At 45.0% G+C, this 17,868-nt stretch overlaps 1 protein-coding gene and 1 non-coding gene across 4 annotated transcripts; both read right to left on the bottom strand.

Annotated features, from left to right (window-relative positions):
* Positions 1–3,554: 3,554 nt before the first annotated feature.
* On the bottom strand, positions 3,555–11,805 carry MAGED2 (MAGE family member D2). 3 transcript variants are annotated; one of them, XM_040266058.1, is made up of 13 exons: positions 11,657–11,805; positions 10,085–10,158; positions 9,241–9,714; positions 8,333–8,641; positions 8,149–8,212; positions 7,808–7,887; positions 7,161–7,255; positions 6,393–6,472; positions 6,257–6,299; positions 5,860–5,922; positions 4,646–4,760; positions 3,872–4,278; positions 3,555–3,689 (listed from the first exon to the last, which is right to left on the bottom strand). In XM_040266058.1, the coding sequence occupies exons 2-12, from the start codon at positions 10,127–10,129 to the stop codon at positions 3,880–3,882; spliced, it is 1,767 nt and encodes a 588-aa protein (XP_040121992.1). In that variant the 5' UTR covers positions 10,130–10,158; positions 11,657–11,805; the 3' UTR covers positions 3,555–3,689; positions 3,872–3,879. The 3 variants fall into 3 exon arrangements, with proteins under 3 accessions (XP_040121992.1, XP_040121991.1, XP_040121993.1); XM_040266057.1 differs by lacking the exon at positions 11,657–11,805 and adding an exon at positions 11,025–11,129; XM_040266059.1 differs by lacking the exon at positions 11,657–11,805 and adding an exon at positions 10,274–10,382.
* LOC120882708 lies at positions 4,922–5,049 on the bottom strand. Its single transcript, XR_005725567.1, has one exon. It is a non-coding gene; the product is annotated as a small nucleolar RNA SNORA11 (small nucleolar RNA).
* Positions 11,806–17,868: the final 6,063 nt, after the last annotated feature.

Below are 17,868 nucleotides of genomic sequence, written 5' to 3'. Positions count from 1 at the left end.
GCTAGTTAAAAATTTTCTTATATCATGCAATACTTGAAAGTTAGTTACACTAAAAATCATTTTTAAGAAATTAATTTAAAATTTCATGTTTTACTTTTGCTGAAAAATGTTTTGAATAGTATTTTAAAATATTGGTTATACTGCTATTATCACATAGCTATATAAATTGCTGATTTACATATGCAATTTGATACATTACAATGTAAATGTTACACTTAAAGCTGATCAGCAAATAGTTATAAAGTTGCTCATAGTATCTTAAATTGTTAAACTTTAAATATTTTAGTCATTATAAACCCTATATTGAGTAAAAACCTTTTTCTGTATAAAGTACAAATATACATTATACATTAAATAGGGGCACAGTATATTTGTGGTATTCAAATTTTATGGGGAGTAGCAATTGGGACAAAAATGTCTGAAAAAGCTTGGGGGTGATAAAAAAATACATGGAGAAATTGCTTTTGGAGCTCTTCCCACTCCTAGCCAAATGGGAAATATTAATACATGATATATTCTAGAATTATTTGGAATTTACTGATAATACTGTAGGAGTTCATTTATTACAGTAGTGGCCTTCAAGCTAATAAAGGTTACAAAAACACGAACCATAGTCTGTCCCCATTTCCCCTGGCCCTCCCTCTTTTTAGTTCTGGCCATTCCCCATTTGCCTTGAACCAGATTTGATCTCTTCCTCCCTACCTCACATGCCTTCCATCTTTACACCTGAGGTAGTGAGAAAAAAACCATCATTTTCCAAAGTCTAAGCCTTGTAGGAAAGAAGAAGTGGGGAACCCTGCAAACCCAGTGGTCTGTGGAGGGAAGGTAAGTGGAAAGGTCAGAGTTCTTCATGACTATGATTCACCCTTATCTCTTATCAAGCACTTTAAATTCATTTTTTATTAGAATCACAATCTCCAAGTTCCTTGCCACCCCTCACCATTACCCCCTTACATTACCCCCCATTTTCAGATGGACATCACCTGGGAGTCTGAGGGCACCCTGGACATGGTACCCACCTGCTATAGAATCCTTCCTAGGTCTAAGCTGCCTCTGACCTTGCCTACTTCTTCCAGGTACTATCCAACCCCTGAGGCGACCATGGCTTATGGAATCAATGCTTCCAGTGAAGAAGAGCTCAACATCTCCGCAGCAAAAGCAGGTCTTGATTCATGACAACAGGCAAGGAACTTCCTTGCTCCTGGTGCAGCTTTTTCTTTTTTAGATTCTGTTCCCTAAGCAATAAGCCTTGTTTATCGCTTTTAGTCTTAAGAGCTATTACTAGAGTCTCATTGTCTGTGCGACTCTGTCCCAGATTAGGGGTCTGGTATATTGTCACCCTGCTTATTTAACTTATATGCAGAGTACATCCTGAGAAACGCTGGACTGGAAGAAACACAAGCTGGAATCAAGATTGCCAGGAGAAATATCAATAACCTCAGATATGCAGATGACACCACCCTTATGGCAGAAAGTGAAGAACTAAGAAGCCTCTTGATGAAAGTGAAAGAGGAGAGTGAAAAAGTTGGCTTAAAGCTCAACATTCAGAAAATGAAGATCATGGCATCTGGTCCCATCACTTCATGGGAAATAGATGGGGAAACAGTGGAAACAGTGTCAGACTTTATTTTGGATGGCTCCAAAATCACTGCAGATGGTGATTGCAGCCATGAAATTAAAAGACACTTAGTCCTTGGAAGGAAAGTTGTGACCAACCTAGATAGCACACTAAAAAGCAGAAACATTACTTTGCCCACAAAGGTCCGTCTAGTCAAGGCTATGGTTTTTCCAGTGGTCACGTATGGATGTGAGTTGGACTGTGAAGAAAGCTGAGTGCTGAAGAATTGATGCATTTGAACTGTGGTGTTGGAGAAGACTCTTGAGAGTCCCTTGGACTGCAAGGAGATCCAACCAGTCCATCCTAAAGATCAGTCCTGGGTGTTCATTGGAAGGACTGATGCTGAAGCTGAAACTCCAATACTTTGGCCACTTCATGCGAAGAGTTGACTCACTGGAAAAGACTCTGATGCTGGGAGGGATTGGGGGCAGGAGGAGAAGGGGACGACAGAGGATGAGATGGCTGGATGGCATCACCGACTCAATGGACATGAGTTTGGGTGAACTTCAGGAGCTGGTGATGGACAGGGAGGCCTGGCGTGCTGCTATTCATGGGGTCGCAAAGAGTTGGACACGACTGAGCGACTGAACTGAACTGAATGTGGGGATTAGATGCTGAGAGCTTCCTGGGAAGGAAGGTCCAAGGAAATACTCTCCAAAACAGGGCAAAGGTGGATCTCTGCCTGAGGGTCCCATGCCTTAGTGGGTAGTAGAGCTGGGAGGACACCTTCAGCTACACAAGGGGACTCTGGCACTTGGCTCACAGTGCTCCTCTCTACCCTAACTTCTGCCTCCATTCTGGGTGATTTCACTGTCCAAATGGATAACCCAACCAGGCCACTTACCCCTCCTCATCTCTAGGAACCATCATCTCCCCTTTTAACCAGCTATTCCATGGATCTTCCCACTGCCCAGAGTTCTTTCTCCTGTCTTCTTAATCATTCTACTGTCTGACCATTGAACTAATCCCTCAGTTCATCCTTCTGGTTCTCTAAACATTCCCTCCTAGACAGCTATAACACCGCACACAGCAGGCACTTAGGATATTTACTTACCTTTCTGTATTGTCCATAGACTTCAGAGACTCCTGTCCACAAACCCCTGCACTGTTTCCCAATCTGTCACTCAAACTCCATCTTCCTCACCAATCCTGCTTGGGTTCCCTGGTCCATCTCTTTCTCCATTCTGTGAACCTACACTGGTGGACATGGTAACAAAGATGCTGACTCATACACTCGCTGCCCTTGGTCTTGTCCTTATTCTACCACTGAATAACAGAATGAAATCCTTGGAATAAACTAACACTCATCTTCATTCCTGCAAGATTACTGAGCACTTTGCCATGGAGAAGGGGGTCTACCATAAATCATGGGCTCCCTGCTCTACTGGGGCCTCCCCACTGTCTGGAATCCTTCTACAGTCCCCTCTCCAAGTCCTTCCTGTACAGTCCCTTCCCACAGGTCCTCCCCTCCCACCTCCTCAGGGACTAGGCTGCATGAGTCAGCCTTCAACATCTCCCTGTCTTTTGGCTCCTGCCTGCTCAAATCTCTCTCTTTTCCCAAGAAACTCATTATTCTTGTACCTCTCTTTAGCTACCTACCTGTTTCTCCTTCTTGTCTAACCTAAGTTTCTCAAAAGGAGAGTCAATACTTGATGTCCAATCTCCTCTAGTCTTCTGGACTAGATTTGCCCATATCAGAGCTTCTTCTAAGTATGCCCTCTGTGCCTACAATCCCCATGACTCCCACACCACTGCAACCTTGCCTGCTCTATAGGATAGTGATGGGGCCCAACCTATCCCAGGAAACATGCTAATCTTGCTCCACTGAATTCAGCAATGTCACCTCAAGCTAAGCACAGATTGAGGTGGAAACTTTCCCAGTTCATTTTAAAATATGATACAAAAACGTGACAGCCCACCAAAAAAGGCAATAAACTCAGAAATGGCAAATAGATTTAATGTAGAGTGTCAACTTCAATTGATTGATAGTGGCTGCCTAGAGCGCTGTGTTGAATAGGTTTCTGAGGATGCACCCTGGCTCGAAGATAAAGATTGCTGGGATTAGGAATATCTGAAAACACAAGTAAAAGAAAATAAAAAAGTCAATTATATCCACCAATAGGAAGGAATAAAATGCCAAAAGTAGTGTTTTCTCACACTCTCCATGATCCTCCAACCCTGGCCTTCCTATAACCACCCAGCTCTTTATCCTACCCCCATGAGCCCTGGCTTCCCCCAAATATAAGTAGATACCTGATATCTCACTTGTAGGAGAAACCACAGGCACCAGAACTGCCACTGGCGCTGGTACCAGCTCCACCAAGGCCTGTGAAGAGCCCAAATGTGAGAGTGGCTGTCAGGCTGGTGCTGGCACCAAAGTTGCCACCACTGCTGGCACCAGCACTGGCACCACCACTCTCCTGGGCTTTGGCTTTAGCTTCAGCTCCCGCCTGGATACGGGCCTTGGCCCAGGGTCCAATATCAGCTTCATCCCAGTTGCAGGGCCCAGCAGCATTCTCAGAGCCGAGCCCAATGCCCATCTGAGCTCTAATCTCAGCCCTTGCCTTGGCTTCAGCTGCAGCCTCAGCTGCAGCCTTCATATCTGCTTCCATTGCCTCTCGGTACTGAGCTGCCCATTCCTTAGGGTCCTTCTTTTGTACCTACGACAGGAAGAACAATCATCTGAAGGATCCAAATCTGAGCACCAAGTGCCTACTCTATGCAAATTATAATACCATAAATACTACTAGTAGCTATGCACCTAATATTCCAGCTCTGCTTTGACACTTACTATCTCTGTGACCTTAGACATGACACCTAACAACCTCTGAGCCTGAGTTTTCTCATTTGCAATAAGGCAATGACATGTCAGCTGTAAGTATTAAATGATTCGAATAAAGTGTTTGCACATTAATACAGGCTTCAGAATGTTCATGCATGAGCTTCAGGCTGCTCTGCACACAGCCTACCCCAGACAGTGGCACCCCATGCTCCTGGTACGCCAAGCTTGGGCAGTTCTCCAATTACCTTGCAGGCAAACTTGAGGACTTTCATTTTGCTGGTTTCATAATAAGAGCGCAGGCCCCAGAAGAACTCATATTCAGGAGGATTGCTATTAGGGACTCTGACATAGTCCAGGTACCTTGAAAAGAGAGGGTCAAAGTCTTTATGTCTATAAAACCACTAACGGCCCATTCATGCATTTAGATGGCAAACTCCCCCACTGACTACTGCAGCTTTTCTTCCAATCTTCAGCCCTATCTCACTGACTCTACCCAGCAGCCATGTGGAGGTACAAGGGGCCTGTATAGAGTATTTCTTCATAGGAAGGCCACAAGTTTTGTGCCCCTGTCACAATAACCCAGATTCCTGTTGGGTGTATTGCAAATAGAGAAGCCAATTCTTTAGGCCCCCTGCTCTGAGCACACCCCACCAATGGGCTCATCCATGGCCTGGCTGAACCCTGGTACAGTCCATCCTAGGAAATGACTGTATGGGACAAAACAGTCAACCAAGAGCAGTGGATTCAACGCATACTCTCGACCATTTGTGTGTGAGCATTCAGGCATGTGTGCTGGTGCACCTGCATGAGTGCACATATGTTCTCCAAGGACCAAGAACAGGGTGGGCCCTGGCCAGAAAAGTCAGGAGGACTAGGCTTCAGATCCAAATGGGTCCTTTACCAGCCAGGGCCAGTTCAGACCTACTCTCTGAGCCCCAGGCTCCTCAACTGATACCGGGGTTGGGTTGATGGCAGCTATTCTGCAGAGTAGTTATGAAAATGAAATGAGATGTTCAAGTCAAGACTCCAGGACAGTACCTGGTTGCCTAAAGCTACCATTCTATGGCATTTCTTTATGGAAATTAATTTCTATGAAGCCCTAGCTAGCATAGTAAAAAGAACCAAGGTATTGAAGTCAGGATTTAAATACAACTCTTCTATCTGCTGCCTGTATAACCCTGAGCAAATTACTTCACCTCTCTCAGTTTCAGTTTCCTCACACATACAATACTGGTGATGACAATCCTCCCCCCGAAGAACTGCTCCAAAGGCATATATGAGGGCACAGGTAGGTCAGTAAACGTGTACTCATGTTCTCTGCCACTACCTCAGGAAAAAGCTACCACTTGCATATGCACTTATATAACATGCACAAGCACATGCACATGCACCATAGCTTTATCACTCATTTTGAAGACAGGCAAAATGCATGGAACACAGCAACACCATACAGACTTACTTCTGTTTCACAAACTCATCAGTAATGAGCTTCTTCACATCTCCAAAAAGCGAATGATGTATCCTGACAGTAGAGAATGATAAAACAATTACATAGATACATAACTACATACATAGATAAATATAACTAGGGCTACAGCACTTCCCAGATATGGACAGAGACATTTCCCACATGGAAAAGAAGCTTCCAGCATAAGATGGAAGCTCCACAGAAACCCAAGAGTCAGTGACATAGAGCAGAGTTCAGGACCATTTCCCCATCCACCGAGGTCAGAACCCTGAACCCAATCAACACCCCCACCCACCCCACCAGACCACCAGGCTGATGTAATCCTGGGACCATCCTCTCTTGCCAAAGGACAACACGGACAGCAAGTGCTGACAGAGCCCAATCATACCCAGGGCGCAGCCCCAACTTGCGCAGCACCTCCCAGATGACAGCTGCAAGAGGAGGAAAAAGGAAACAGGGATAGGAAATGAACATGTGCAATTCTGACCATAACCCCCCATCCAGCTGTCAATCCAGCCACTCACCCTCACTGGATCGATTTCCATTCATGAAGATGATGCTAAGAAGCACCATGAGGAGACCGAGCTTTGGTGAGTCCTTGGTCCTAGGAGAATAATGGGACAGAGAGAAGGTTTACATCCAGCAGCCATCTGCAAAAAAAAACACATCAGCCAGCTCACTAGGCTAGCTTCTCCCAGATTCTTCAGATATGGGAGAATTCTGCCCAGTCTATGCTTCAAGCTCTATGTGATCCTGGGTAAGGCACTTAAGATTTTGAGCCTAGTCTCCTATTCATAAAATGGGAAAAACACATCCTTCTCTTCCTGTGTTGCTGAGAGAATAGAAGAATGGTAAGACCTGGGCACCCAGTCAATTGTGAGTCCCTTTTTGCTCCCCCAGACCCATCAGTTCCAAGAAAATTCTAGGCATAGCCCCACTGATGCCCCTGCCCATCGAGCATCATGATCCACTCATACCAGGAAGCCCTCCTGTGAGAACTATTCTACCAAGGCCAATATGAAGAGACAAGGAATGACAAGTCTGTTTTCTTGGGAAGCTTCTGGAAAACCAGAAAATCTTACAGGAGGAATGCACTACCCGAGGCTTCTACACCCTACAGACAATCATAATCAGGTACCAGTCCTGTGTGCAGGGTTCCAGCTACGTGTGGGTGATAGAAAAGAGGTCTGGGGCTCTGTCCTTCCTATTTCTTAAGGGAGAAGATAGGGATGAACTAGTACCATGAACAAAAGCAGCTGCCTCCCTCCCATCCCAGCCCTATCCCAGCTTACGTTCCCAGTATGCCTGCATCAGTGGGCTCTAAGGTGCTGAGAAGAATGTACAAGTGATCATTCTTATCAATCTCCTTTAATTGGATCCCAAAAACCTGTGGATGGGGACAACAGTGTGAGACCACAGAATTCAGCTTCCTTGGCATCCCATAGCTCCCCACATACTCAGGAGTCTGTCTGTGTGTGTATGCTTGTGTGTGTGTGTGTGTGTGTGTGTGTGTATGTGTGTGTGCATGTGAAATCAGTGAGATAATGCACATACAACACTTAGCTGAGTGCCCAGCACACAGCATACAGACAACAAATGCATTACTGTTATTGTCATCTTTGTGATTAGTGGAATCCAGGGAGCCAGATAGAGTGGGGAAAGAAATTGAGAAGTGAGTATCTGAAGTACATTACCGGACTGTCCAGCAGTGGACAAAAGCCAAGACTAAGGTGGGTAGCTTGGGTTCTAGCTGTGATTTTACCATGGACTTGCTGTGTGACCTCAAGGTAGTCTATGCCCCTTGCTAGGCCACTGTCTTCCCATCTGCACAGTGACGGGGCTAGATTAGTCTCTGTGGTGCCCCCCAGAAGAGATATGTACACCTTTGTTTGATTCAAGGTTTCCCCATTGCACCCATCCCCCAGGTCTGCCCCTTCACCTTCTCCAAGGAATAGCCTGCTCGTTCAATGATTTCAGGGTACACATCAGTGTATTCTTTGATGATGTCCTTCAGCATGTCTGCAAGGGGAGAGTGTTGCGAGCACCTGGGCTGAAGTGAAGCCAAGTGGCCCCCATACCCAAACTATAGACCCTTTACCAACCCTGCTGTGGGTGGCACAAACAGGTTCTGAGCTAGTGAACAGAGATGATACTACTGCCAAATTAGAACTTTGAGAGGGCATAAGTGGAAGCAGGAGAGCAAGAAATGCCCTCAGCATATGGGGGAGAGGGCAATTGGAGGGCAGAGCTGGAGGAAGGAAGGGGTTAGTAGGACTCTACCTGAGCGTTTGATGGGAATCTTCGTCTGGTCTTTAACCAACAGGTACTTCACCAAATCGTTTGCCTGGGAGAAGCAGAAAAGATCAAAAGATCAAAATGTGTTTGCAAAAAACTTGACACAATGGCAGAGAAGAAGGTAGGCAAAGCAGAGAATAATGCAGAGTGGAGAGGACAAGGTTCTTACCCTCCCTTGCAAAAGGGCTACATCCCGGGGTGGTGGTGCTTCAGGCTCTTGGGATGACTGGAGCTTGGCAGCTCTGCGACGAGCCTTGCCCCTACGGGCCTTGGGTGATCTCAGAGAAAGCAAAGCTCTCCGGGCCCAAGCAGCCAACCGAGTCCTTGATGCCCTGCGGGCCCAAAATGCTATGGGGCCCCTTGAAGCCCTGCGGGCCATTGAAGCCATTAGGGCCTTTGAGATCCTTCGGCCACCTGTGGTTCCAGAAGCCTGACTCTGATCACTGCTGCCATCCGCTTCCCCATTCAGATGCTTCACCTGCATCAACAGAGAGCAAACACAACATTGCCAGATGAAACAGATAGTCTTTTTTCCTTCATCTTCTCCTTTCCAGAAGTCCCCTCTAATCCCACCCTTGCAGTAACAGCCTGACTCACTAGATATTGGCCATGTTGAGTCTTGGATTCATCTTTCACTGGTTTCCAAGTAGGAGTTTCATCTTCCCACCAGGACAGGAGCAACCCAAATGTAAAGCTTGAGGCTTCTTCTCTTCCTGTGTCCACCACTGATTCTGTTTATATCACCCTGGACAAGTCACTCCACCTCTCTGGGACTCAACTTCCTTCTCTACAAAACTAGATCACTTTCAGGATTTAATGAGATAACCTGTGTGAATATGCCTAGCTCAAGCCCTTGACATATAGTAAGCTACTATGTAAACATAAACTGCATTCTGTTTAGATTTCGGCTATGCATATTCCTATCTCATGTCCAGTCTATGAGCTTTCTGAAGACAGGAATTATAACAAATTCCTCTTTGTGTCCCCCCACAGCTATTATGAGGAGAGGGAACAAACCTTCTAAAGGTTTACAGAACCATGAACCAACTGAGAGAAGTAGAAAAGCAAAGATCTTACCTTTCGGGCTTTCTTGGCTTTGATCTTGGGCCGGGTATCCTGATTCTCCTGAGCCTGACCAGCTGCACCCTCAGGCTCAGGTTCATCTGCCAGAGCCTGAGAGGCAGTAGACTCAGCCTCCAGGGTCTTTGTATTGACCTTTGTATCAGCCACAGAGCTGACCTTTTTGGTCTCAGTAGCAGGCACTGTCACAGCCTGAGGGTCAGTATGCTGCATGTTGGTGTCAGCTGCCAGACTCTTCTTTTTGGCTGCTAGAAACTGGGTATCGGTCAGCTTAGTGGTAGGTGAAGCCTGAGTGGCAGATACCTCCTGAGCCTCAGTGGTCTTTGAGACTCCTGCAGCATTTGAGGTCTTCGTGGCCTTTGAGACCTCTGGTGTCTTTGAGGCCTTTGGTGTCTCTGAGGCCTCCAAGTTCTGGGTCACTGTCAGTATGGTCTGCATCTTCAAGCCAGGGTCCTCTTCTGAAGCTTCAGCCTGCAAGATGAAGCAGGGAAGCTCACAAACTTTCTCCCCACCCCCAGCTAAGCAAATGGCTCCAATATTCCAGGGCCTCACTTCTCTTACCTATACTAACTCCTATTTGTGGTCTTAGCAGCAGCAGCAGCAGCTGACCACCTCTGCCCACTCCTGAGCAGAAGAGGGGCGGACCCACTCTCCCTCTAGCCTTGCTTCCTCCCTCCTTCCCTCTCTCCTCCCTCCTTCTACTTGGGGGGGGGGGGCAGCACCCAAGCAAGGAGGTAGGTGGAGAAGGATTAGGATGGGAGGGGAGGTGCCAAGGGATTGGGGGCAGTAACAAGAGCTGGAGAGCAAAAGCAGCTACGGAGAGGGCAGAAGAAGGGCTTACCTGGAAGCAGGTTGGACCCGTACCACTCTCGCTTGTGTCAGACATGTCTCAAGTCGGCCTGGCAAGAGCTGAGCCTGAAGGGGAGAAAGCCTGGGTCAAGAGGCAAACCCACTGAACGTCTTCTCTCCTGCTCTGCCTGGAGGCTGATCCCCATCCAATCTCAAACCCTCCCAACGCACCCCCCCCCACCCAAAGACTTTGTTCTCAAATTCAGTATTCCAGAACGTCTAGGTCTCAACTCTCTGCAGCCGCACCCTCCCCTTCTCCAGGAAGATGTGCCAGCGCGGCAGCCCTGAGGACCCCGCCCCCTTTCCCAGTGCACCCCCCCCCCAGCCGCAAGTCGACAATGCGCATGCGCATCCGTTGCAGGGCCCATCTCAGCCCCACCCGCTTTCCCAGCAGAAGCCCTTTCTTTGATGTCCACCCTGCACATGCGCACTCAGCAGCTGGTGTCTCTCCAAGCTGGCCCTTCTCTACACGCCCCTTTCTAGCGATCCATAGTGCGCATGCGTAATAGTCGAGGACTCAGTCCAACACCTTTTTCCAACACGCCCCTCTCCAAGTTCATAGTATCATTCGGTCCCGCCCCCTCCCCAACAGACCTCACTCTCAAATTGTCGCAGTGTCCGTTAGTCCTGACTCCTCCCCTACTGGATACACCCCAAGTCCAGAACACCGCCTGGTCCCGCCCTTTTTCATAATACGCTCCCCTTCCAAACAGGGCCCAAGTGCATCTTGGTTCTTCCCCGTCCCTAATACACCCCCTCCTCAAATCAGTACAGAGCTAGTGATTCCATCTTTAGGCCCAGCCAAACAGGGTCCGGTCCCCTCCCTTCCTGACTGGATGGATCCGGTATGATCCGGTCCTTTAGAGCAGGATTTCTGCAGATCCCAGAGGGTGGGGCAGATCCCTCCCGGGCTCAGATTCAGGGCTGCTCACCTCGTCCTTCTACAATTCCTGAGTGCGTCCACTCCCTCTGAGCCCCTCATAAACTCAGAGACTTCCCTCTCCGCTCCAGGCCGGAAGTGGCCCCGCCCCTTTCCGCCTCCCTAGGGGGGCCTCCGTCTGCCCTTCCCCCTCTCCCTACTCCTCATTCCTTATCCCCCACTTCGTACCAGTCCCTATTCCCTCTGTCTTGATCCCCGCTCCCTAGTTCTCCATTGACTTTCTTATTTACCCGACAGGATTCCTTATTTCCATTCCTCACATCATCCTCCTTCATGTTACTATTGCACTCCCTCCCCTAGTATTCCTTAACCATTCTCTACACTCCCCTATTTTCTTTTCTGGATTTCCAGTTCCCCTCAGCATTCCCCTTCCCCCTCATACTCCCCATTCACCATTCAACACGCCCAGTTCCCAGTTTTTCTCCCCTCCCTTCCTCAACTACTCTCTGCTCTCCAGTCCATAAAGCTACTACTACTCTCTTGGTCGTCTTCGTTGCCTACATCTCACTCCGAGTAACCTCTCCCCTAGCTGCAGTGGTGCAGTAAAAATTGCCCACCTGCCTGGCTCTATGTTCGAGAGGACTGGAACTACTGTCTGGAAACCTCAATCTCAACGTCCCTCACCTTGTCCTCCAGCGAGTCCGGAATTTGTCTTCCGTCTCTTAGTCCCTCTGGAAGTCAGCGTCCTGGACTAGAGCTGCAGACAGCCCAGCCCAGCCCCTTTCCGCAGCCCCCTGCCACCCCCCTTCTCCTTCCTCGGGGGGTGGGGCAATGGGGCCCAGCTCAGGGCTGTCTGACGCCAAAGCCCGTGTTTATGCCACTGTACCAGGCTCGGTCTGAAGCCATTCCAAACCAAAACCACCGCCTCAAAGCGATTCATTCATTGAATATATTTATTTTTATATCTTTATTTTTGCTTATTGCAAAAGTAATGTGTTGTAGTTGTGAAATTTCAAATAATAGAGAAATTTGTAACATACTTAGCTCATGCCCCAGAAATAGCCACTATTAATATTTTGATATACATTCTTCCAGATTTGTTTCAATTCATATACTGATTATCTGAGTTTTCTCCCCATAAATGGTGCACTATATCTGTTATTCTGTGACCTGGGTTTTTTTTCCCAGTTGTGTATTCTTTAGAATTAAGCTGTTTACAGCTTTCCATAGTGTACATTTTTCTTAACTGCTCCATAATCTTTTCTGTATAAATGTCCCATAATGTATTTAACCAGTCCAGGGGTACATAGACATTTAGATTGTTTCCATTTTTTATTTACTGTTACAAGCAGAGCTGACTCCATTTTAATACACAAACTTGCTAACTTACTCTAAAAAGATACACAAAATAACATTTCCACAAGCAATGTCTCTTGCACATTTGTGTGCTGCATATATTACAAATATCTTTCATGTTATTTATAATATTCTTAGCTGTACAAAAAGGTTTAATTATTATGTAGTGAAATGTATCAGGTTTTCCTTTATCGTGACTGGATTCTGCTTCATGCTTACAGATGCTTTATAGACTTCTATTGTATAATAATCAGTTTTTTCCAGTTTTATGGCTCTATTATTTACATTTAAAAGTTTGATCACTCCAACATTTTTATAAGGATTATTTTCCAAAAAAAAAAATGTAGCTTCTTCTCTACACCATGTGCAAAGTCATCCATCTTTTCCCCAACTGATTTGAAATGGTACTTTTACCACATAACAGATTCATATAAGTAATTGAGTCTATTCAGGAGAACAGAATAAGATGTATAAAAAATGGAAAGACAACATTATTATTAATTGCAGATTATATGAATGCAGAGCTGGACAACCTGAGAGCATCAGTTGATATTATTAGAAACCATAATAAAATTCAACATAGTGGTCAGTTATAGAATTAATATTCAATACTTTTCCTACATCCAAAAATAATTTAAATGGTTATGCCTTCTGCTTTATGAAGTCACCCTTTCCTCATTTAAGCAAATGAAATGTGAATCCTTATGTTCTGCGAACAATTCAACATATGTATACACATACACACACTTTATAGATATTCACGGTGGGTTTCTAGTCTTCTGATTTTTTCTCTAAATTGTTGCTTCCTCCAAGTTTGTGACATCAGCTCACCACTTTCCTGTCTCCTAGATTCTCTCCCCCAGCTACAGGGCTTTATTTCGCACTAGACACAGCCCTTCCATTCTTCCAGTTCCAGTACTCTAAATCCCCATCCCTTTCAAATAACAGCAAGCCTTGAATGCCAAGGTAAGGACTTTGTTCTTGATCTTGAGAACACCAAGAGGTTATTGAAGGGTTCTATGCTTGGATATAGCATAGATTTGTTTTAAAGAAAGAACACCATTCTAGTTGTCTAACCCTTTAGGAGTATGAATTAGATGTCTTCCTGGAAAAATGGAGAGTAGTCATCCAGGTAAGCAGTGACTATGGTTAGGCCTAGAATGGTAGCAGCAGAGGTGGTGAGAAATGGCTGAATTCAGAGATATTAAATTAAAAATGACAAGACCTTATGAATAATTGGATGTAGGAAAAGAAGTGAGGAGGAGGGAAGTGTCAAAGGGAACTCTTGCGAATCTGAGAGATCAAATGTGTAGAAGGTAAACCCTTTCAGTAATACATGGAATACTAATGGAGAGGACCATTGATTTTGAGGTACTTGCGCAACAGCCAAGTGGAAATGACCCACAGGCAGTTGAATATACATATCCGAAGCTCATAAATGAGGTCTGGACTGAGGTTACAGATCTATAACATGAACAGTTCTTTAATCCATGGGAAAGAGCAAGAGCACCTGGGAAGAATGAAAACCTTAAGAAGAGAAGGAGGCCAGGGAAGAGCCCTGGAGGACAGCAGTGACCTCAGCATATGCAAAGGAAGAGGAGCGCAGGAGAGAGACAGATAAGTAATGACAAAGGAGATTGAAAAGCAGGAGAAAGTAATGTCACAAAAGCAAGGGAAGAGAATATTTCAAAGGGAGGGAGGGGTCAATAGCATTGAATGCTACCCAGAGGTCAAGAAAAGGCCTGAAAAAATGGTTAGGGATTGTAGCAGTCAGGTAGTGGTCTGGTCTCTGGTGACCTTGGAGGGGATAGTTACAGTACAGACACTTGTGGCATAGATTGCTAATTATTTACCCCAATATACATTCTCCCTTCCTTCCCTAGTGATAGAACATCTGATTTTTACCTGGACACAGCGTGTCTTCTGGAATAAAGGCTGTGAGGACAAAGGTCATCATCCTAAGGATAGTGGAGGAGTAAACTAAAAAGAATCGGGACCTCTAACAATTTCAAATTGCCAACATCCGCTGGATTATGGAAAAAGCAAAAGAGTTCCAGAAATACATCTTTCTGCTTTACTGACTATGCCAAAGCCTTTGACTGTGTGGATCACAATAAACTGTGGAAAATTCTGAAAGAGATGGGAATACCAGACCACTTGACCTGCCTCTTGAGAAACCTATATGCAGGTCAGGAAGCAACAGTTAGAACTGGACATGGAACAACAGACTGGTTCGAAATAGGAAAAGGAGCATGTCAAGGCTGTATATTGTCACCCTGCTTATTTAACTTCTATGCAGAGTACATCATGAGAAACGCTGGGCTGGAAGAAGCACAAGCTGGAATCAAGATTGTCAGGAGAGATATCAATAACCTCAGATATGCAGATGACACCACCCTTATGGCAGAAAGTGAAGAAGAACTAAAGAGCCTCTTGATGAAAGTGAAAGAGGAGAGTGAAGAAGTTGGCTTAAAGCTCAACATTCAGAAAACTAAGATCAGGGCATCTGGTCCCATCAGTTCCTGGGAAAGTGTCAGACTTTATTTTGGGGGGCTCCAAAATCACTGCAGATGGTGACTGCAGCCATGAAATTAACAGACGCTTACTCCTTGGAAGGAAAGTTATGACCAACCTAGATAGCATATTCAAAAGCAGAGACATTACTTTGCCAACAAAGGTCCATCTAGTCAAGGCTATTGTTTTTCCAGTGGTCATGTATGGATGTGAAAGTTGGACTGTGAAGAATTGATGCTTTTGAACTGTGGTGTTGGAGAAGACTCTTGAGAGTCCCTTGGACTGCAAGGAGATCCAACCAGTCCATTCTAATGGAGACAAGTCCTGGGTGTTCATTGGAAGGACTGATGCTAAAGCTGAAACTCCAATACTTTGCAGTGAGTTGAAATGTGAATTACAGGTGAATTACAGGTGAAGTATTCCTGACAGTGTGTATAAACTACTTTTTAAAGAAATGTCTGACTCTGATTCTGAACCTCTCCCAAAATATAGCCCTGACTAGTTTTCCAGCCGTTTTCTTGCTATTTTTCTGAGTGCTGCCTATATTCCAAACACTTCTCCATCACCAAACATGTCCTGCCTTCTCTTAGGTAGGAGCCTTTGTTCATACAATTTCTCCCCATGGAATGCCCTCTGTTATCTACCTTCTGTTATACCTCCATCATTTTAAATTTCACAGCATTTTAAGTCCTGGTTGTGGCCTTTAGGATCCTAGAGTAACTTTAAAAGAATGTAAAGTCAGACTCTTAGCAGTTATTGGACTCAAGGAACTCAGCTGAAGTCTCAGTCCATGTGCATTGGAGAGGCATTCCCCAAAACTTTCAAAGTCAAACTTCCCCAGTTCCCTGTTAATATCACCACCTTCCTAGAAAAATAGCCACCCTTATCTTATGATCTGGGGGTCAAAGGACAGGGTGAAACTTTATCAGGAAAGAACAAAACAAATTCACTTGCATCTTCACCATTTGACTAGAGAGATTTCCCACCATCTTCTCTCCTTGTGAACTTTTGGAATCTTTTGATCTTCAGCATCTGCTCAGAAACTCTGAACAAACCTAGGTGACTGGGTCCCAGATGGGTTTCCAGCATTCACGGATCAGCAGGCAAATACCTGCAATCACATAGATCCTACATATTTACTTGGAACAAAGATGAAAAGCTGAGTTATCACCAGGTAGCTTTGTTCAGGAGATAAGGAAAGGCAAGCTAAAGACTGCTTAATGCAGAATGTCAGGAAATGAAACTGCCAAATACTGGAGCAGTCAAGATTTCAGACCCCTAAAGTTTACGTGGAAAGCCCAGAATATCCTCACAACCAGTCCTCTCCTAACACATTTCCCTTCCCCAAAACTATATAAAATCAGTACCTCTGAATGTTGGAAAATTCTCAAAGCTGGGAGCAAGTGGCAAAGATTTCCTTCCAAGGCTACCTACCACTTCTTTAGTCATCTAAGCTGTACAGCACAGCATAGCAATCAAGTTAATATTGAACATCAGACTTTCTTGCTCTTCACATTTCCTAAGCTGTTCACATCACTGGGACAGGCTTCCTAACCAACTCTTCTCTTGAACCCCAATCCATATCTCTGTTGGGCTCTTTCTGTTCCCAACACACAAAGATAGCAGCTCCCCTCCTTTCAACTTCCAGGCTCATGTGCCCTCTCCCTTGAGCTGCTAGTGAACTCTCATTGTTTTCTCCCTTTTATGTACAGGGCAATTTAATTCAATTTGTATCACTTTAAGCCCTGAGAGCTATTGTTTCCACAACCAAAATGACTACATTTTGTTAAACAAAAGGCAAATTTCCCTTAGACAAGGAAACTAGCTACCTACTTTGGGACTAACCCTCCTCCTCTTTTCTTTGCACACACCTGTGAGACAGGTTCAGGCCTCACATGCAAACACTGAACACCAACTATATATTAGGCACCTCTACAGAGGTGGCTTTTTCTCTTCAGGGGCTTACATTTCTACTGTATGAGCACTAGCCTCACTTTACAAAGGACAAATTGGGGGTAAGGGAGGTAACTTGCCCATGACAGATCAACTAGTGAGTGGAAGAAAGAGAACTTGAACCCAGGTCATTGTGCTGCCAAATACCAGAGACTTTACCACTATATGGGATATTAAGTCCCATAATATCCTTTCCAACCCTCTTCATGAACATATGCAAGGCACATTACAGTATGATTTTCCTTTCCGGAGGGCAAGTCTAATTGGACATCCACATACCCTTTCTGATATTGTCATAAAGTATCATAGGATATATAGTTATTTTGCTGTAAAATCATTATAAATTTTTAGGATCTTATTTTTATTAGAATAATGCACATACAAGGCAAAAATCAAACAGTACAGAAGGAGAATATGCTAAAAATGAATAGTCCCCTGCCTTGACCCTCCTCATCCCACCCCTTCAAAGCAAACTTTTAATAGTTCTTGCACTTAGTTCTGCTGGTGGTTGCCTTACAACTCTAGATAACACCTATATACTTTATCTTCTGGTTTATAAAATTCAGACAATATCCTATTGACTCCCAAGTATGACAATGAAGGCTTTGCTTATGTACACTGCCTCACTTTTCCCTCAACTCCCTTGCAATGTTTAACATTGATATTCCTCTTTTGTTCCTAGTTGACTTTGTAACTTGAAAAGACTATATACTTAAACTTTATTCCATTTATTTTTGACAGATAATTTTGACCACCCACTTTTTTTTTCTTTATTTTACTTTACAATACTGTATTGGTTTTGCTATACATTAACATGAATCCGCCACGGGTGTACATGAATTCCCAATCCTGAACCCTCCTGCCACCTCCCTCCCCATACCATCTGTCTGGGTCATCCCAGTGCACCAGCCCCAAGCATCCTGTATCCTTTTTAAGACAAGGATATTAGAATTACCACCCTCCCTCTACCATTCAATGATCCACATTGTCAGTCTCATCTTTCCTTTACATTGTCTAGGTTATCAACATTTACATTCTGTTCTGCATCCACATCCAGGTCTTCCCTGCTTTGT

The sequence above is a fragment of the Oryx dammah genome, unplaced genomic scaffold (assembly GCF_014754425.2).
Source record: "Oryx dammah isolate SB20612 unplaced genomic scaffold, SCBI_Odam_1.1 HiC_scaffold_23, whole genome shotgun sequence".
Classification (NCBI taxonomy): domain Eukaryota; kingdom Metazoa; phylum Chordata; class Mammalia; order Artiodactyla; family Bovidae; genus Oryx; species Oryx dammah.
The sequence above is the reverse complement of the archived record's forward strand: the minus strand, read 5'-3'. Positions and strand labels throughout refer to the sequence as shown.